The sequence below is a fragment of the Festucalex cinctus genome, chromosome 5 (assembly GCF_051991245.1).
Source record: "Festucalex cinctus isolate MCC-2025b chromosome 5, RoL_Fcin_1.0, whole genome shotgun sequence".
NCBI lineage: Eukaryota > Metazoa > Chordata > Actinopteri > Syngnathiformes > Syngnathidae > Festucalex > Festucalex cinctus.
The window spans coordinates 25,717,123-25,738,024 of record NC_135415.1 but is presented as its reverse complement, the minus strand read 5'-3'; the positions used below and the strand labels follow the sequence as shown (position 1 = coordinate 25,738,024).

Sequence of the window (20,902 nt, the reverse complement as noted above, 5' to 3'; positions counted from 1 at the left end):
CACATCTTTGGGACACTTAAAACTTTGTGGATATCATGCCTAGGTTTGTTTCTTGTTTTGTCCTGTCTTGCTCGTTAGGTTTTGTTGAAGCTGTGCTCGTCACCCTGTTCCATTGTGTCATCCAATCATCTCTCCCAGCCACTTGTGTCTTGTCCAAGTCTTTTTTTTTTTTTTTTTTTGTCTTGTCAGTTGGCTTGTATTTAGATTCCTGGTTTCATTCAGTTTTGGATGGATCATTGTTGCTGTCGCCACTCTTGTTTTATTGTTGCTTTGATTTTTGGTCTTTTCAGAACTTTTTTTTTTTTTTTTTTTTTTGATTTAGAGTTTTACCCAGTACCACTGCTAGTGTTTTTGTTAATAAATTTTGTTCAGTACGCCATGCATCCCTACCGTGGTTCTCCTGCCTCCCTGCGTTTGGGTCCTTCACCACCAGCTCAACGTGACTTTTGACCCGCTCCCCGGGCCATGTTGCAACAAGCTCTTTTTCCCAGTGTTCTCAACAGGTTTGTGAATAATAATGAAACGTAGCTATATTCTAATGCTAATTGCTGCAAAACATAAACAGATAAAAAAAAAATCTACCTTTTTTTCCTGATGAAAGAAGAGACTAATCTTTCTTTTGGTAGGTTCCATGTTTTTATAGCAATAGAACACAATATCCTGTGGGCATTGCAAAATCAGTCAAAAAACAATAAAACAGTGAAAACGTCTGGGAGTGAATGATAATGACAACTATAATGTAGACACATACTGCACGCATTACATCATTGCGCCGCGCAACAATATGCCCCAATAGTAACTTCAGCCGTCCGCGCAATTGGCATTAAAGGCTCAATAAAACTATATTGACAAGACAATAAGCAGAGGCGGGTAGAGTAGCCAAAAATTGTACTCAAGTAAGAGTAGCGTTACTTCAAAATATTACTCAAGTAAAAATAAAAAGTAGTCATTAAAAAAATGTACTCAAGTAGAAGTAAAAAAGTACTCACTGAAAAGAATACTCAAGTACTGAGTAACTGCTTGAACATTGTCTGATTTATTTTTTAAAAACAATGTAATCAGACAGACAAAAACATTCATTTTGTTGGGGTGAACCCTCTGTTGACACAAAAACATATCAGACTATGAGAGTTGACATTGAGCGTACGGTTAATAAGGAAGATTTTTTTTTTTTTTTCGCTTGATGCATTGATAATAATCAACAAAACATCAAAATCAAACTTCTTTAGTCGCACTAGGCTAAAATAAATATGACCGCGCTAACACTTCAGTGCAGGCAGCTCATTGGAAAAGGGACAACAATTTGGACACAATTATGCATGAAATACGTAATAAAACCTGTCTTCAGTCCCTTTAGTCCAGGGGTGTCCAAAGTTTTTCCTCTGAGGGCCACATACAGAAAAATAGAAAGCTGCAAGGGCCACTTTGATTTTTTTTTTAAAGTTATTTATTAACACACTCATTGCCAGACCAGCATAAAAATTGACGTCTTTTTCCGTCAATGGCAGTGAATGAGTTAAACATGGTAAACATCAATGAAGCAATTATAAATTGTTGATATCATGTACAGTTACTTATTGAAAACTGCTAACAGTCACAAGGAAAATCGTGACCCCTGTGTGCCACTATAATAGATATACCTCTCCACTCACCCAACTTGACATTCTGAACCACAAGAAGAACAATCGGTCGTCAACTGACCACACTTAAGAACCATTAATCTAATGTGATGTTTTCACAAATTGGACCTTGACACTAAGCAACAAGTGGATGAAACATTATTAGCTGCAAATTTGTGTCTTTGCATAGCTAGAAATTTTTAATCCACCCTTTTTTTTTTCTTTTTTTTTTAAACAGCATTGAAAAATTATTTTTAGTATTCGCCGCGGGCCGTCAAAAAATGTATGGCGGGCCGCAAAATGGCCCCCGGGCCGTAGTTTGGACACTCCTGCTTTAGTCATATCTTTGCATTATGCTGTAAGGAAAAGTCATACCGGGAATTTTACTACAAAATAAGAAGATGCGCTATTCACAACAAGAGAGAATTTTTGGGCTTTTGCAGTACATTTACGGTTGAACGAAAACTCATTTGACCTTGGCTAAACTTCTGAATGCATAAGTCCAACTGTTTGTACAATTTAGGTTGGTCCTAAAATGCCATCCCTTTTTTGTGGGTAGTGCGTTAACGCTGACTGATACCTGAATCCTGCCCCCACCGTACAAACGTGACCGATGTCTCAGCTAATCTAGAAAAGGCAATAGAGACATTTTGGCGAAAAACAGCGAAGTTTCTCCAGTTGGGGTTGCAGATCCTTGAAGTTGTTGATAAGGTACTTGAGTCTGCCGTTAGGGCTTTGCGACAGCTCCTCCTTCAGGTAGTTGATGTTGTCCCGACACATGCTGATGAACTGGCATCTGAGGCCGAGCGGAACGATTTCGTTGGTAATTGGAATGAGTAGACAGAGTACAGATACAAAAAAAAAAAAAAAAAGAAAGAAAGAAAGAAAATTATCCATCTCCCCACAAAGATAAAAAAAATTAATGTTTGCGATTCAAGTAATTTATAAGCATTTTTTTGTTTTTTTTGGTTAGTCCTATTTTTGAGTGTAAAGTTTTTTTTAATATATTTTCCAAGAACGAAGCTCAACATTTTTCAAAAGAAACAGCACAGTATAACGTTTGAGACTTGAATACACCTTTAAAGTTACAGTTTGTTTAATTATTATTATTATTATATTTTAAATCATAGATCAACATAAACGTGTTATATATGACACAAATTACACAAATAGATATGACAAGGGTTAATGTCCTTATAACGTCATTAACTCATTTGCTCCCAATAACGTGTAAATACTGGGGGGGTTTTGTAATGTTTTAAGTGTCCCAAAGACGTATTTATACGTTTTTTGTTTATGTATTTTTTTTTATGCTAGCTGGAGCATACAGAAGGCTTTGATGCAGCCTCTCAACTGCAAAGAACGGTTGCAGAAATGGTAGTTATTACACAAACGGCCAGCAGGTGGCAGCAGTGCAAAGGAGATCAACCAGGGCCATCTAGAAAAAAAGCTAAATTACTTTGAATTTTAAATAATTTGTGAAAACTGATGAAACTTAGCTTTTGTCTAATGCTAATTGCTGCAAAACGGAAACAGATAGAAACATACTTTTTTTTCATGATGAAAGAAGAGACTTTAATCTTTCTTTTGGTAGGTTCCATGCTTTTATAGAAATAGAACACAATATTCTGTGGGCCTTGCAAAATCAGTCAAAATTCAGTAAAACAGCCGGGAGGGAACGGGATTGCTTCTGTGAAAATGGCTGGGAGTGAATGAGTTAACTGTGCCATGCAATGCATTCTGGGAACTATATACACAAATATTGTGTTATTTTTCAGAACAATATGATTACAGTTGAGCTCCGTAATTTAGGACTGGCACACAAATAGCGAAAATCTGCGTATAATTGACGACAATCGTTTTTCTAAGTTATATCCTGTTATTTTACCCATGCGGCCCACTTGGTAATAGATTTTCCTCTATGCGGCCCCTAAGCTAACATGAGTTTGACACCCCTGGTTTAGATAGTAAGCGCAAAAGCGACAGCCGACACATGTGATGCTTCGCCTCCCTCTGGAGGCCAGATGTTGAACTGCTACTGAAGCTGCTTACCTGTCACTCGTGGGCACTCTGTTGAGGTCGTTCACGAAAAGTTTCAGAAGCTCTTGGATGCACTCCAGCGAGTGTAAAGGCCTGGGCCGAGTCAGACGCTGCCAGCAACCATACAACCGGAACAAAGCTTATGTATATATATACTGCTATTTATATTTGAAGTGAGTCGTGGATGTGATTTGCGGCGGTGTACCCCGGCTCTGAAAAGTTGGATGTAGACCTCCAGTAGAGGCAGGAGCTTCACCCCAAGATCCTGCATGGTGGACAAGACGAAGTCCACACCCCAGCGGAGTTGGCATACTTTCTCCTCGAGAAACTTGATCAGAAATTCTGCAAACACACAAAATACACGTTACACTTCACATTAGTGACTTTATAAAAACATGTCACACACAGAATGTATAATAATAATAATAATAATGCTTAAATAGTAAGGAGTGAAATCCATGGTGCGAGTCCACAGAGAGGACATGATTGAACAAGCCGCTTATAATGACACTCGCAAGGGACAAGAAATTATTATAATTATAATGATACCGCTATCATCACACATTACACGCGTCGCACCAAAGCTGAAAGCTAACCTAGTGGAAAATAATCCGGCGTTTCCGCATAGATCTTGCCCAGAGACACCAGCTTCAAATTGAGGGTTTGCATCCTGTACTGGGTATTTTTGCCCACCGTGTCTTCCAGTTCTGCCAGACGAGATTGGCAGCGACAAATCAACAAGTGACGAAAGCATCAATGCAACCGTTTATGTGTTGTAGGACTAATGACCTTTCTCTATGATATCCTCCCAAGTCGAGTGCACCAGAGTTGAATCCGGGTGTCCCATGCAGTGAATGAGGGCCAGCTTGCATTCGGACAGTCTGAAGTGGTCGACGTATTCCCTGAAGAGCTGCACGCGGGAAGGAGATCACGTTTACAAATGATTATTAGCGACCATTCTGTTCTTTGAATGCCGAAAGGTGGAGACACAAATTAATTGTACTTTGCCTCAAACTTTGACACAGTTCCACCTTAAAAAAACAACAACAACAACAAAAGCTTAGCTCTCCAAATATGAAGTAATGTTAAATATTAGCAATGATCACCCTTGAATATAGGGCTGCTCGATTATGAGGAAAATATTAATCAGGATTAATTTGGTAATAACTTAAAAACACGATTAAGACAATCATTTGTTTTTTGGCACAAAACAAGAACATGTTTAAACATGTAAAAAAATATTAAGACAAATCAATTTCTTTGAAACACTGTAACTATGCAAGTTCCTTTTGGACCAAACAAGATTGATTAAATTTTTAATGTTCAAATAAAAAAGGTGCAAATATATTAAATGTAAACAACTCAAAATTAGTATTAAAAATCTTATTTTTGTTTACAATTATGCCGATTTTGTAATTGTGGAGTTTGATAATTGAAATTGTAATTGAATTTCGATTAATTGCACAGCCCTACTACAATAAAGTAAAAACAATTACATTAAAGGCACGGTCTTCCGTTTTCACTCAGGAAAATGCACTTTATAAATGCAGGATTTTTACCCATGAAATCCTTCTCAATCGACACCTCTGGGCTTCTGTTAATGTGTGGTGGTGATTTTTCCTAAACCCCCACCGCCCTAGCCTGTATTTTGCCATTTTGTGTTTGCTTTGTAAACAGTGGTACGATCTGTGGCCAGACAGTTGTTTTTGTGACGCGTAACAGCCAATCGCAGAGCGGGCGTGGCGGTGATTGTGATATTGCTGTTGATATTGTGATATCATTGTGATAACAATCATACACATACAGGATGTTAATGAATTTGTGGCGTTACCTTGGTGATGTCCATGAGCTCCAAATTCAACTGACAGATGCCGTTTTTCACCCAAGGATCATCGGAGTGTTTTCCTAATAGTGTCTCTTGAATCTTGACTTGGATGCGGCCCACCTAGCAGAATTCAAAGCGGTGTTTCGTGTATGGGCGGATTACTTCAGTTTACAAATATGTTTATATGTCAGATAGATATGGGAGCGATTCTTGCTCGCAACTTTGCTCGGGGCCGACAATGGTAAATGTCAAACCTTCGCCACTTAGTTAGACATTAGTTTTAAAGGATCAAGACAGGCTAAAGTGCACCTTCATCTTCTCCTCCAGCTCATGTAGGAACTCGTCGTCTGTCGCCTGAGTCAAGGAATCGATGGCCCGGGCCAAGTAATTCAGACGCTGCATGAGGGAGATCTCAGTGCTGCGTGCATGCACAGACGAGAAGTACATTGATGATGGTACAACGACATCATCATCATCATCATCCGCATCATCATCATCGTTACCTGTGCATGTCAGCAAGGCAGGCCAGCACGCGGGCGGCCTTGCCAACATTGTGGTTCTTCTCGTAGAAGCGCCACAGCAGGTCCATGTAGTAGATCTTGTTCTGATCCTGTTTCATCATGGAAATGAGGTTTGGCGAATTCACCTGGACAAGAGATGATCCAATTGGAAAAGATATTCAGTTAAGATTTTTGAATGAGGCTTTTCCTCTTTCTAGTGGCCTGTTTTGTCCACTCAATATTTAAGACTTTTTTGGGTTTTTTTTTTTTTTTTTTTTTGTGTAATTTCTCAAGTAGCACCACCTAGGTTATTCCAAGGTTAACGAAACTGAAAATACTAAAAATAAAAAAATAAAAAATTGTTAATGAATTAAAATAAAAACAAACGTGCTCTTCAAAAATATAAAAGCTAACTGAAACTAACTCTAATTATAGTGTAGATGTCATTCATTTTAGTCTTTGGTAATCAATTTAATGCATGAACCTTTGGAGATGATTTTAAATGTGACTGTATATTTATTTAACCGGAATAAGGACATTTGAAATTGAAAATATGTCACACAGAAGTTACGCCATCTAGCAACAGCCAATAGAAAAGCACCTTCAGGTGACGTCTTTCCTTGCCAACAATTTTGCGTGCTTGACTTTTGGCTCGCCTGCTTTTTCATTGAACTAAGTCGAAATGCAACCCTGGGTAAGAAATTAATTACTTTATTTTATTTTATTTTACCATGGTGTTTATTAAATATCACACACAAGTAATACATATGATTAGTTATATGTCTGGAAATGGGCGTGGACATTAAATTGTGCAAATACAGTAATGTGGAATCAAACGATATATACCCCGGGAGGGGTATTTTTTTATTAGAATTTGAACTGCATAAATAGGAAGTATTATGTGTGAGTTGTTAACACGGCAAAAAAGTGTGGAGAATAAAAGTGTTAAGTTTTGGCAGCTTAGCGATGCATTAGGATGAATAGATGACGGAAAGATGAAGTTTCTTTTTTATTTTTATTTTTATTTTTTGCATTTTTTGCAATTTTGTATTTTTTTTATTATTTTTTTTATTTTTTGCAATTTTGTATTTTTTTGCAGAGCTCAACACAAGCACGTCTGCATTTCAACAGCCTTCAGGCTTAACACGGAAGTAAAAGAAAGATTTTTTTATTTAAAAAAAAGTGTTTGAGCGCCTCACAGTGGCACAAGCACAACATTACACATCAACTGAGTACATGTAAACAATCTTTCAACAAAAAGTCACAATAAAATATATGTGGGATGCTTCGGAAATAAAAACTAACTAAAATGAAAATTACAAAACTATAATAACATTTGTACTGTGTCCCTAATAAAACACGGTATCTGTAGCAGCTTGTCCTTCAAATCGGCCTGGATGAGCCAGTCGTTTAGGCGATGCGCAATACCCGGCAACAACCAGCAGAGGGTATCAACTAGTGATGGCAAAATGAAGGCCCGTAAAGCAGTGAAGCCCTGCAGTGAAATGCTTCACACACACGTAGGGGCTTCAAGATGATTCATTTCCTCGACTACGCCATCATGTGGACAGAAAAATGTATAACATGCTTGGTGCATGCAATAAAATGGTGGGGTGTAAATCATGCTCTAAATACAAAAGAATATATATTTGAAGAGTGTTTTAACATGAATTGTTCTGTGTTACTTTGTCTATGTTTGTGCTTATGCAACAAGTGAAAATGTGAAATAAGGAGGTAAAATAAAGTGCTTATTCATTTTTATTTAAAAACTATTTTTTCCGAAGTTTTTGGACTCAGGCGGTTTCTTTTTTTTGCAGAGAATTTCACCTGCTTTGGAAAAAAACTCTTTCACATGGTACTGATGAAGCAGGGGTGCATCGATATGAGATAGCAAGTTTGTATAGAATTGGACGCGTATATTTCTGCGATTCCCAGTACTGAAGGGGACTTTCAACTGTGAACAGAAAAATGTGAATTTTATGTGTTGTCACATTTTATTTTATTTTATTATTGGAATCTGTTAAAATAGTACCGTAATTACAGTGCATTACCTTCTGAGGTGAGATCTGCTCAAAGTGCTCCTAAACAAGGGAAAATCTCTTTCTTGCTGGTTCCATCGCAAAAAGAAGCTCGTCAAATCGAATGCCAAAAGCAAAAAAAGTAGCGCAATAAGGGACCCGAAAACACAAAAAGTGAAGGGGAATCCATAGCGTTTCTTTGCCGCTTTTATTTCGAACTACACTCAAACCTAGCGAATCATTTCCTGAATCAGTCACGTGGTACACCTGCTTCGTGGGGCTTCAAACGTCACCACGTACGTCATCAACACACGCATTGACACGCCGTTCATGAACCCCTCATCTGCATTACTCGGCACACGCTTCAGGGATTCGACCCGAGAAGCACATCACTAGTATCAACTACAATCCAACTGGCTGTAAACCCAAACAGCAAACAAGAAAAGCTAACTTGGCTCTGCCGTGTACCTGAGAGCAGATGTTGTCGTATATCCCGTCGTATGTGCTGTCGATGGCGTCCACAGAGGCATTATTTTTGATGTAGACGTGGATGAGGCCCGCGATCAGGGCTCCCAAAAGCTCCTTCCCCCGGATCACCACATCCTTGAAACTGGTTTTCGTCATCTGCTTCTGGAAATCCTACAACGAGTCGTGGGTTGTGTGAGATCTTACGAGCGTGCGTGGGGTGTTTGTGCAAACGCTACCTTGGGCAGTTCTAACATTATGAGACTGAACTGGTGATCGCAAAGGAGCTTCCAGAGCATTATGGTTTGGTAGGAGTGATGCATTAGCGCCTGGATGCTCTGCAGGGACGCAACCTCAGAGACTTGAGCCGTGCCTGAAAACAATGAGAACGTTACGGCAAGATTGGGTTTGTTGTTTGCAGTGGTTTAGTTACATGGCAGTAAGGGAGGAAACAAGCTCTGTAGCCTCGAAACCAAACTGTCTAAACTCACAGTTCCTTCGAAGCCCCTGCTGATCACCGGCGCCGTCGAGCTGCATAAATTCCAGCGGTCTTTGTTGCAGGTTGCCAGGAGAACTGAAGCAAGGGAGTATATGTCCACATGACACTTTTCTTTAAGTCTATTTAAAGTTTACACAATAGTTACTCTATGATATCGCTTATAGGTGTGTGGGAAGTACAGTAAATGTTGACTTCCACGTCTTACCTTACACCTCTGAGAGACGAGAGACTGAACAGGAGGTTTTGGTCCAGAAACTCCTTCAAGTGGTAGAGCTCCAGAAGGACCGACTCCAGATGAAAAGAAGCAACGCTGCTTTCCAACTATGTGATGTGAGAAGTTTTCATCGTAAAGCGTTATGAAAATTGACTGTTAAGTCAAACCAGTTGTCTCGAAACTATTTTTCATTTTATAAAGAATAATGAATATTTAAATAAGTACATTGATATTGGAATATTAGAAAAGAAATTTGACATGGATAAAAGTAGAAATTAAAATTAGACAAAGAATGAAGCAAAATTGTAAGAGAATTTTTAGACTAATGGGAGTAGACTACCTGTTGCGCCCGGAGCATTTAAGGAGTGGCACCACTTGGTGTCACGTTAAAATCAGCCTTGCAGTTAGTTAGCAGTAGGGGTGTTAAAAAAAAAAAAAAATCGATTCGGCGATATATCGCGATACTACATCGCGCGATTCTCGAATCGATTCAATAATCGGCAGAATCGATTTTTTTTTTTTTTTTTTTTTTTTTTTTTTTTTTTTTTTTTTTTTTTTTTTTAGGATTCACACCTTGAGCATGGAAGAATGTTATATGAACGGCACATTAAGCCTTAATATTTTTATTTTAATGCTGTTCAAACATGAAACAGATTACAACCTCTATAAGACTGAAATTTCAGATAAATAAATAATACATTTTCATATAAATCTTACACTCTACAAGCTTACTGATTAGTATTTTCTAAATATGAATGAAAAAAAATCGCAACAATCGACTTATAAATTCGTATCGGGATTAATCGGTATCGAATCGTGACCATTCGTATCGGGATTAATCGGTATCGAATCGAATCGTGACCTGTGAATCGTGATACGAATCGAATCGTCAGGTACTAGGCAATTCACACCCCTAGTTAGCAGTGTCAAGACTCTTATCGGTGACCCGGCACGATCGGTGACTCGCATGCGTTGTATTGATATGAAATGGTTTGCATTGAATATGGAATATAGATGTATTTTGATGAGGCCAGATGGTTTCAATGTGCTTGTTTGTAATATTCTGTATATGTTGTTTTCTTGTTTGAAAGGGTTTTCGCCTAATGGTCACCTAATGGTCAATACCTTGAATTTAAAAAATAAAAGGATGAAAAGGAAAACTTTGTAATTCTTGCCTCTTTCTGAAAATGCATGTGTACATGGTAAATAAATCCTTCATTTATATAGCACTTTTCCACCTTTACAAGGCCCTCAAAGCGCTTCATTCACCTACTGATGACGGAGGGGTTCAGTGTCTTGCTCAAGGACACACTGATGTGGTCATCATGGCATGGGATCGAACCCACAACCTCTGGGTTGCCAGATGACCACTTTACCACTGATCCATGCCGCGCCCATGTTTAAATAAGTGCCGTATCTATCGATTATTTTCAGAATCTTTTGACAAATTGGATAAATATTAACTTAGCATTATACATACAATAAAATGTATATGTGAACTTGTGAAGCGTTTTGTTTTTGTTTTTTTCCAGCACTTGTCAGTCTTCCGAAGTCTCTAATTTGACCACAAAAATACACTAGATTTGATGCTACTCACCTTTTTTTCACTAAATGGAAAATGGAAAAGTTGCTGAGTAATTTCAAACAGTGTTACAAGTAGTTGCTAAATGTTTATTCTTTGTGTATTATGATGGAATGTTATCAGAGCATTACTGGGAAATGTACATTTTTGAAAAAAAAAAAAAAAAAAAAAGATACTTACACGACTGTCAGTCTGACTTTCTGTGTCTGTTTTCTCCACTGCTAGGCTTCCATCCCAAATGTTTCTGTTTGGAGAAGAAGGAAGAAGAATCCACACTGGTTTGACATGCGGACGCCACATTATTGATCATTATCGGGCGGGGCTCAGATATACTCACCCAAGAATACGAGCAAAGTAGACATAGACTCCGTTGTGCTTCCCGGAGAAAATCACCTCAGCCGACATCGGGGTAATGGGGGCGGACCCCGATTGAGTTGGAGCAATGGGCGTGGCCAGGGGTGGGGGGGAAATGTCTGGTGGATGGCACAAATGAATCATGCTGGAGCTGTCAAAATCAATCGATTAATCAATGATCAAATTAAATCAACAATTTTAGTAATCGTTTGGAGACTTTTTTTTTTTTTTTTCAATTGTTGAAATCCTCTGATTTCAGCATATCAAGAGTAGGGATGTAACGATATCCAAACACCACGATACAATATTATCACGATATGAAGGTCACGATACGATAATTATCACGATATTGTGGGGGCGTTGGCGATATTTAAAAAAACAAAAACAAAAAAACCTATTGTGCTTTTGTACATAACAGCAATGCATATATACCAACGTACAATCACTAATAACAATATTGAAGCACTTACTTGCTAATGCAAGCACACATTGATCATTTCACAAGCAAATTAGGTTCCCCTTCATCTGACAATTAGCATAGATTTTAAACATAGAAGGCCAAAACATCCCTAATGAAAATTAAATAGCACTAATAAACTAGCCACTAGAGGGTGCTAGAACTGCACAAATGGAAATCAACCCGACTTTTTTTTTTTTTTTTTTAAGTGTTCCTTTTAAATATTGTAAAAATGACGACGATGATATTGTGGCAGTTTTAACTCTTTCATTCCCAGCCATTTTCACAGAAGCAACCCCTTTTGCTCCTGTCTGTTTTACTGGATTTTGACTGACTTTGGAAGGTCCACAGAATGTTCTGTTCTATTGCTATAAAAAACATATCCGTTTCCATTTTGCAGCAATTAGCATTAGAATATTGCTAAGTTTCAATGGCCCTGGCTGATTTCTTATACTCTTCTGCCACCTGCTGGCCGTTTTTTGCAATATCTACCATTGCTTTAAACGACCTCTTCATGTCAGCTCCTCTATCTTTATGCTTTAGGCATTAAAAAAAATAAAAAAAATAAAAATAAAATAAAAAAATAATGTAGAAATATGTTTTTGGGAGTGAAGAACAAAGTATTGAAAAACGTACTTATACGTCTTTGGGTTTGAATGAGTTAATATCGCGATATCACGATATTGCCCTTATCGTGACATCCCTAATCAAGAGTCATTGTTCACTGATTTCTGTAGACCTTGATGAAAGAAGCAAAATAAGACATTTGCGAACATCTGTTTTTACTTTGGAAAACAATGACCAAACTCCTCACTTTTTTTTAAACAGTAATAACTATACAAATACGAAATACAATATAGAGCACTGAAAATTCTACCTGCACGCAGCCACATTGAGCAAAAACTAACCGACTGCTGGAGAACTTGGTCCAACATTGCTGAATGGTGGCACAGCTGTATTGACCCTCTTCTGTGCCTCTCCTCCATATCTGATGAGACAAACATTCCGTGAACAATACAGTGGGTCCTGGTTGGTTGCATCTTTGTCTCATCAGACCTGAAGAAGGCTCTGGTGGCCCACTCCGAGACCCTTCTGTTACAAGCAGCAGTCGAACAAGCCAGGATCAAGGCTGTGGCGCAGGACTGATCCTCCTGGGAAAAAAAAACAGACGCACATGTAAGTTGAAACGGAATCAGAGAGCGTCATGGTCCCGCGTCAAGGAATGACATTTTTACCTGGTGGAGACTGAAGAAGTACTCGATCTGCTTGCTCTCTCCTCCCTTGCAGCTTTCCAGCAGGTGACGGAGCTTCTCCACGGGCCTGAGCTTCTGGAAGATGTAACTCCCCTATACCGAAGAGCGGCAATCATGCCGTTGGCATTCTGAACCGGGACTTGACATTGCGTCTCGTGCGGAAAGAGGCGTGAAACCTTTGTTGAAAGGACGACAATTTTCTGCGGGGCGATTCTATGCTGCAGGACCACCGCGGGCATGTCGCTGACAGGGATCCGGTCCTTGTTCAGGGGAGTACAAATCCTGTCTACCCTCTCCTCGATGGCGCTGATAGCACATATGTGTCCATTGATATAAGAAATACTCTGCAAGGGGGGGGGGAAGAAACTTCATTATATATGCTAAACAAGGTGGAGGCGCTATATGCATATGTGAACCCTGTGGAACACCATATGAGAGCGTGGCAGTGCAGGACTCGGAGCAAACAAGGCTAACAGGAAGGGTTCTGTCAGCCAAATAGGATCTAAACCACTCAAGAGCACTGTCACTAATGTCCACGTGGTAGTTAATATTAAAAAAAAAAAAAAAAAAAAAAAAAACTCAACTCAAGTTTATTTATATATCGCCTTCAAACAGCCTGAGCTGTCACAAAGCGCTTTACAGAAACACAAAAACTAACATAACATAAAATATGAACACCAATACAATAAAATCACAACAAATCAACATTCTTCCATTCCTACATACGCTTTGATGTTAGAAGCCGTTATATAAAGATAAAAGAGTACATTAGAAAAAAAAGGCAACAGAATACTGTGGTCCACCTTATTGATCACTAGGGCTGGTTTAAAAGAAAGAATAGAATTGATTTTCCTTTTCCAGCGTGATATTGATTCATAAAAGCATGAATGGATTATTGTAATCTCTTTTTTGTTTCCCCATAAATTACCAAAATAGACATTTAAAGATCATTTTTTTGTATCTTACTGTTTTCTTGAAATTTACTTTTGATATGAATTTAAAAGCATTTTCTTACATTTATGAAAGACCTCACTTATTGCAATTTACAATTCAGAATCTTTTTAATTTATTTTTACGATTACTGAATTAGACTCAGGAAAACATTTTCATCTTATTATGTCAACGTTTAACACTTAAGTCATAACACCTGTTAGTTTCATAAATAAATCATTTTCAGTTACTGTCTCTGCATAATTTTATTTGGAATTTAATGTTTGTGGATTTTTTTTTTTTTATGATGTCCTTTATTTATAAGAATAATTCATTGAACACTGCACTTAAATCCAACAAAACAGTTTAAACTCAGTCTACTTTGCCGTTATAATTTCCCGAACATTGATGGTTGTGTGTAAATGTTATTCAGGCTAGTATGCTAGCTACCGGTAATAACGCTTGATGAGCCTAATGTGAAGGTGGCTTCGCCATCCTTCCTATTTTTTTTACTCCGTTTGTAGAAAATGTCTTCCCACCCGTGTCAGTGAAGGATTACATTATAAGATTTAAGTTTGTGGGATGTAGAACTGCTTAGCTGGTCCCACCTGAGTCTCCATCAAGGGCTTCTTGAATGGGAAAGAGTCTTGGCTGATGCACCACAGAAGGTCGCTGTCATCTGTCTCAGAAGTCGCCATCAGAAAAATGCCTGGTGGTGGTGGGGGAGAGGGGGTATCCAAAATGATCAAAAAATCTCAATAAAGAAATGCCGGTATATGTTCAGGGTTTACCTTTACTGTGCAGCACCTTGTGGACCGTGGCGGGTCTCTGCAGCGTAGACAACGCTGAGAAGTCTGGCAGTAGACGGACGTGAATCAACGAGAGCATGGAGGGTCGGGGTGGCGCTTTTGTTTTATTGTCAGGAGGCACAAAAGGCGTCGTGCAGAAGTACAGACGCACACCTGTGGGATTTTTTTTTTTTTTTTTAAATACCAGGTGTGTGAACATGATGTGTAACAAACCTGCACACATACAATTAGGTGTTTGTTTTTTTTCCTCTTTACCTGCATTTGTCACAGCAAGCAGGTGGCAGTTGGATGACTCTGATCTGCTTATCACAGAGATGTGGATGATGGGCTTCAAGACAGAACGATCCTTTTTCCTGCATGTTTACAAACTAGCATCATCAGATTTCTTGTGTTTCAAACAAAAGGAGAAAAGGTGGACTCAGAGAACTTCAATGGAGAGATACCGGAGTATCCCTGCGGCAGCTGTAGCAATGTCATTTTCAGACATGGAGGCCACGCACTTCATAGACCATCCATCAGCACCTAAGTCATACACCTGACAGACGGAAACAAGCGGGTTTTATATCAACGATCGGGATGAAAATGTGGGAACTGTATTAAATTGTGAAAAAAAATGCATGTCCCACAAAGTCTTTAGGTTATCTACATACGCCAGTGGTTCTCAACCTTTTTGCAGTGAGGTACTCCATGGGAAATATTTATTTAAGCCAAGTACCCCCAAACCAGCGCAAAGCATTTCCAATTTTGGGCGGCGGGGGTCGGACCTTAAAACTAACTTTAATCAGACTACTTTGTAGAATAAAGTAACGCGTTCGACTACTAGTTACTAGTTTTTTTGAATTACTAGTTACTTTGAAAAGCAAATTTTTTTTGACTAACGCGTTACCGGCAACACTGCTCCTCACACATATATTCCACCTGTCTCACTCTTACCTTTTCTGCTCGAGCGCCCCTGGTGGCCGTTAGAAAAAAAAATGCATGAATTAGCCGCATCAGTGTATAAGTTGAAAGCGTGTGACAAAAGTCGCGGCTTTACGGTATGTGGTCTCTTGAACTATTTGGAAATAAAAAGATAGATCTAAAATACATCCATCCATGGGTGCTGGAGCCTATCACAGCTGGCTTTGGGGCAGTAGGCGGGGTACACCCTGAACTGGTTGCCAGCCAATCGCCGTAACGTCTTTTGGGATCATAGTGTAAAGCTCTGGTCACAATAAGAAATAATTAACTGAATTTTAAATAAAGTTTTCAAGTGATTGGCAGGTGATTCTAGGTGCCATATATGGCAAGTTGGGTTGAACCATTCTGGTATGGGGGAGATGACTAAAAATGAATAGCATATTGAGTATAAGATTCATTTTATGAACTCATATTATTCTGAATTACATATACTTTTTAAATGTATTTTAAAATCTCACGTGTACTGTACACGTACCCCTTTTTGAGAACCACTGATATACACCATACTTACCTGTAGGACTCCTTTCTTTGAGCGTGTGTAGAGCGTGTTACGGGAATTGTCCACGGCAATCTGCACTATCGGGCCTGCAAAGCGGGAAACACGGTGTGATGAATAAACATCAACTTATTTCCTCTGTGGGCTTCTCATGTGCTTACCGTTGCAAGAGAAAGACAAGTGGAAGGGGCAGCAGCTCTTGGAGTGGTTTGCCAGCCTGCAGTGCTGATCCAGAGAACTCCTCTGTGACTGGTAGGTGATCTCGTACAGGCAGCCGTTCTTGCCCGCCATGAAAATGCGACCCAGGTCGGTGGAGGTCACCGAGAGGATGTGGGCGTTGCCTGTGGGGATGGAGTAGAGGGGGTCCAGCAGCAGCTGCGTGCCGCCGAACATGTCGTTCAGGCCTGAAACACAAGACACACGCAAGCTGGGATGATGTATTCACACAGCAAAAAAAAACAAAAAAAAAGTTGGCTTATGTTATGGAAAAACTACATTTTTTTAAAACTGCTATACAAATTGTAGTGTGGAGTGCCTGCTAGTCACCAAGTGAAATATTACACAACCCTTGGTTTATTGCTCATTTCTGAAAATATGTCTCTAAACTTTTTTTTAAGAGAAAAAGAAATTTCCTAATGAAGTTGTAGTTTCACACGAACATTATTTGAATAATTTTCTGGGGAATGATGTGATACGAAGTGGAAAATAAGTAAAGGTCAGATAACTATACAAAAAAAAGAAAGGCCAATTCTACACAAAGTAGTAATTTTTTACATGACATTTTTAATCATGTAAAATGTAATTTATGAAAAAAAATAATTTTACACGATTAAAAGTAATAATTGCAATCAGAAAAAAAATCCCAATTTTCCATGATTAAAATATTAATTTTCCAAGGCAAAAATACCAAATTTTGCAAGGATTAATTACTGCGGAAGGAAAAAAATAAAATAAAATCCAATTTTATATTTTTAAAGGAATATAATTGTAGGAGCAAAAAAAAATCCCAACGTTACATACATGATGAAAAATGTGAAAAATATTACCGGTACATGCTTGAAAGGTGAAGTTACTTCAAATTCCCCCCCAAATATACACATGATTCTGTTAACCTACAATGAAGATTTTCCTTCCGATAAAAGCCTGACTCACAACATTCCAAACTCACCAGCTTGGTTCTCCGGGAATTTCACTCCCATGATGGACACATCTCCGGACGTTGCCAACACAAGGAGGTATCGTATGTCAGACTGCAAAATTCCTGGGAAAATAAAAACAAAAATTAAACACCTTGTTGAAAAAGGGCACAAGCGTCTGTATCGTTTGTGCAGTGCAGTGCACACATACCTTGTTTTGCTTTCACCAGCCCGACTGCCCGAATGGTTTTGGTGAGGCTGCCAAAGGAGGTCACGTCTCCACTTTGAGGGATATTACCACAAATAAAATCACATATCGCTTGCGCCTTTCAGTCACTCACTGATGCAATTGTACTCACCCGTTCTCATAATTCCACATGAAAATGACATTGGCAATCGTGAGCCATGCTCGAGAAATCTCAGGAAAAACTCCCATCTTGTTGTTGAACTGCACATCTGCGTATGATGTTAAGGGAAAACATGGACATCTTCATTTATATATATATATATATATATATATATATATATATATATATATATATATATATATATATATATATATATATATATATACATATATTAGGGGTGTTAAAAAAATCGATTCGGCGATATATCACGATACTACATCGCACAATTCTCGAATCGATTCAATAAAAAAAAATCTATTTTTTTTTTTTTTTTTTTTTAAGAGCTCAGAATTGTTCATTCGGTAGTCTTACCGATTCAACGTCTTATCATCATTGCCTTTATTTTTTTTTTTATTTTTTTTTTTTTTGTGCGTGTGAATAGATTTTTAAACTACCTTTTTTAATGGAAAAATATTCAACAAAACGTCTGACTTCGGGTTAGAATTCACACCTTGAGCATGGAAGAATGTTATATGAACGGAACATTAAGCCTTAATATTTTATTTTAATGCTGTTCAAACATGAAACAGATTACAACCTCTATAAGACTGAAATTTCAGATAAATAAATAATACATTTTCATATAAATCTTACACTCTACAAGCGTACTGATTAGTATTTTCTAAATTTAAATGAAAAAAAATCGCAATAATCGACTTATAAATTCGTATCGGGATTAATCGGTATCGAATCGAATCGTGACCTGTGAATCGTGATACGAATCGAATCGTCAGGTACTAGGCAATTCACACCCCTAATATATATATATATATATATATATATATATATATATAAACAGCCCAATGTAGCATAATCATATTAATGTTTTAGATATGTGAAATATAGCATATTTACACCAGATTTATTGATTGTTAGGATTATTATTTACACTGCGTGGCGGACACATCCCACCCAAATCTGCCACTTGAGAGCAGAAAAAAAATTAATAAATAAAAAGTGTGTAACTTAAATACCTTCCATTATCAATCAGAAGGATACGGCTGAATTGCTCAACCAGCTGCGCTGGCAGCGGGACTGTGTGCCCGTTGTCGAGTTCTGGAAAGTTGGGCTTGCAGAGAAATCTTGGGCTTTGGAGAGGATAGTCCCTTACGAATCTTCCAGAAAGGGACGGTAAATCTAATAGCAGACGTTAACATCGGTCACAAAAACAACAAGAACAAATTGCATTGAAACACATTTCTTAAATATTTAATGGAGAACATGTAGGACGTCAAACTTTTTCCCTTGACTTCTCTTAAGAACTTGTTATGCATTCAGACGGTGTCACTGTATGTGACTTGCTGCCTCCCACTTCTGGCAAATGTGCATTATGTTCTTCATTATCTTCTAAGAGCCTAAATTGCAGCCAGTATAATCCATTCAAAGCACAATGCCACTGAGCCCTTGATGGGTGAATGAGATCAAATGCTGGCAAAACAGTCACCATTTACCAGGTTGTAGGGGTTCCAAATTCAAGTTTTAAGTTGGTACACAGCGCAACATTACTTCTGGGTTTAGGTCCACTGGGACTTAGACTTAGACTTGACTTTCTTGATCCCTTTGGGATGGCTCCCTCTGGGAAATGTACATGTCCAGCAGCAATGAGAACAGATAATAAAATAAAAAAAATAATTCAATCAATCAATAAATAAGGTTATTACACCAGAGATTGTAAATGTTTCAGTTACATGGCATTCTGATTAATATCGTGTTTGTGTAAGCAGCAAAACCCATCCATCTTTATTCATATCTGCGGTGGCCATTTTGTCACTTGCTGTCGACTGAAAATGACATCAGTTTTTCAGGTAATGAGCAGTCACAGCTCAACTTAAGAAAACAGGTCAACCATGATTGGTTGTTACCTGAAAACAGGTGAGCTGTGATTGGTCGTTAGCTGAGGCCTGAACAACTGTGATGTAATTTTTAGTTGGCAGCAAGTGACAAAATGGCTGCCCCTTAAAAGTAGTATTTCTTGTAACCAGCTGAAACTAGAAACCAAATGTTCTGTTTCAAGATGCGTTTCAATATGTCCTATCAAGAAAATAAACATCTTTTAATAATACTGACATTGTTGTTGAGTCTTTTTATTTTGTTTTGTTTGTTTTGTTTTTTAATGTGAAAGTTGTCTGGCCCAGTGTAGGGCCAGTAATGGATACAATTTGTCTTAGATGACTGCCCAGTCAGCAAATTTGGGTGTGGCCAAGTGGTGGGCCAACATAAGGCACTTGCACTTGGCCCACATACAGCGAAGAATTACGGTCCTTTTTCATTTAAAAACAAACAAACACCAAAAACTGCTAAGATATACTGGGAACACTTAACTTTGGAGCGATAGCACTTTCCAAGTTTATTTTTCTCCAAGTAAATATTAATAATTCAGTGCACCCTTCCTCGTTCTCAATCACAATGCGTGCAAAAGCTCTCATCCTCAACCCAGAACCCACAATCTTGCCCTGAAGCGCCTCCCGGGCTGGAGTGACACGGCGACAGGGACGGCCGACACGCGTGTACGTAACAACGCTTCGCTTCCGCGGTCACGTGACTTTTCCACCGACGTATCGAGACACTTCTTGTCGCGAGCGCTCGACTCACATCCACTACTTTCTACTCCTTTGCAAGCTGTAACTTACTATGAGCGGAAACGCTGATGAGATCCGACAAGTCTGGGAAGCTGCGATCATACTGCAGGTATCTGTCCACGAGTTGGGCTGAGCTGTCGAGATCCTGATCGAGAGCAGCAGAGCTTGGTCCGGTGCTGCTTACCATGATTTCAGATTGATGATTTGCAGACCAAACTACCCGAATTGAAAATATTTGTAGTCGAACGAAACAATAAAAGCTTTATACGTCACTGTTTAAATTTGATGGTACGTGAGCGACGTCAAACTAGCTAGAACAAGTTGACGAACAATTCGCTGTTTGCTAGGGATGGGTACCGAAGACAGTACTTTTGTGGTATGGACCGATTTGGGTCAGTACTTCCGAGCACCTATTCACGTAAAATTAAACGGTGCCATGCTTTAGTTCTGAACCACGTCGTTTTAAGTTGTGACTGTGTTGGAGTATGTGAGTTGACAATTTTCCATGGTGCACTTCAACGCAACATTTTATGCAGATTACGCACTTGATATATTGACGTCGCCGACTCGCAGGGGCCCGGCTGGTCGGGAACCGCGCGGAAGCGACGGCCGGGTAATGGGTTCCTCGGTCCGGGTGGCAGCTCCGAGCTGCTAGGGACCGACCGCCCACCGCGTCCAGGCCGGGCCGCGGCGGGTGGAGGGACGCCGACATTTCCGGGTTTGGAAACGAGCACACGGAGGTGTCAGCGTTATTAGGAA

General features: G+C 38.9%; 1 protein-coding gene across 3 annotated transcripts; it reads right to left on the bottom strand.

Moving 5' to 3' along the window:
- Positions 1-1,006: 1,006 nt before the first annotated feature.
- LOC144019576 (nuclear pore complex protein Nup155-like) lies at positions 1,007-20,405 on the bottom strand. 3 transcript variants are annotated; one of them, XM_077522727.1, is made up of 29 exons: positions 20,195-20,405; positions 18,564-18,701; positions 17,517-17,613; positions 17,369-17,439; positions 17,190-17,282; positions 16,183-16,425; positions 16,037-16,110; positions 15,009-15,100; positions 14,821-14,918; positions 14,548-14,718; positions 14,365-14,465; positions 13,003-13,170; positions 12,809-12,919; positions 12,630-12,724; positions 12,482-12,561; positions 11,100-11,235; positions 10,943-11,006; positions 9,172-9,287; positions 8,959-9,041; positions 8,707-8,840; positions 8,471-8,641; positions 5,988-6,130; positions 5,794-5,902; positions 5,491-5,604; positions 4,449-4,569; positions 4,256-4,366; positions 3,865-4,001; positions 3,672-3,769; positions 1,007-2,415 (listed from the first exon to the last, which is right to left on the bottom strand). In XM_077522727.1, the coding sequence occupies exons 1-29, from the start codon at positions 20,328-20,330 to the stop codon at positions 2,247-2,249; spliced, it is 3,474 nt and encodes a 1,157-aa protein (XP_077378853.1). In that variant the 5' UTR covers positions 20,331-20,405; the 3' UTR covers positions 1,007-2,246. The 3 variants fall into 3 exon arrangements, with proteins under 3 accessions (XP_077378853.1, XP_077378852.1, XP_077378854.1); XM_077522726.1 differs by having other exon boundaries at positions 8,959-9,048; positions 9,173-9,287; XM_077522728.1 differs by lacking the exon at positions 4,256-4,366 and having other exon boundaries at positions 8,959-9,048; positions 9,173-9,287.
- Positions 20,406-20,902: the final 497 nt, after the last annotated feature.

Excerpts from the sequence above, each read along its gene's own strand:
- LOC144019576 (XM_077522726.1), bottom strand. The coding sequence starts at position 20,330 with ATGGTAAGCAGCACCGGACCAAGCTCTGCTGCTCTCGATCAGGATCTC. Across the intron at positions 8,841-8,958 it reads GCAGGGGCTTCGAAGGAACT|GCACGGCTCAAGTCTCTGAG; the intron begins GTGAGTTTAGAC and ends CATTGTTTTCAG. Across the intron at positions 4,367-4,448 it reads GGAGGATATCATAGAGAAAG|AACTGGAAGACACGGTGGGC; the intron begins GTCATTAGTCCT and ends CTCGTCTGGCAG.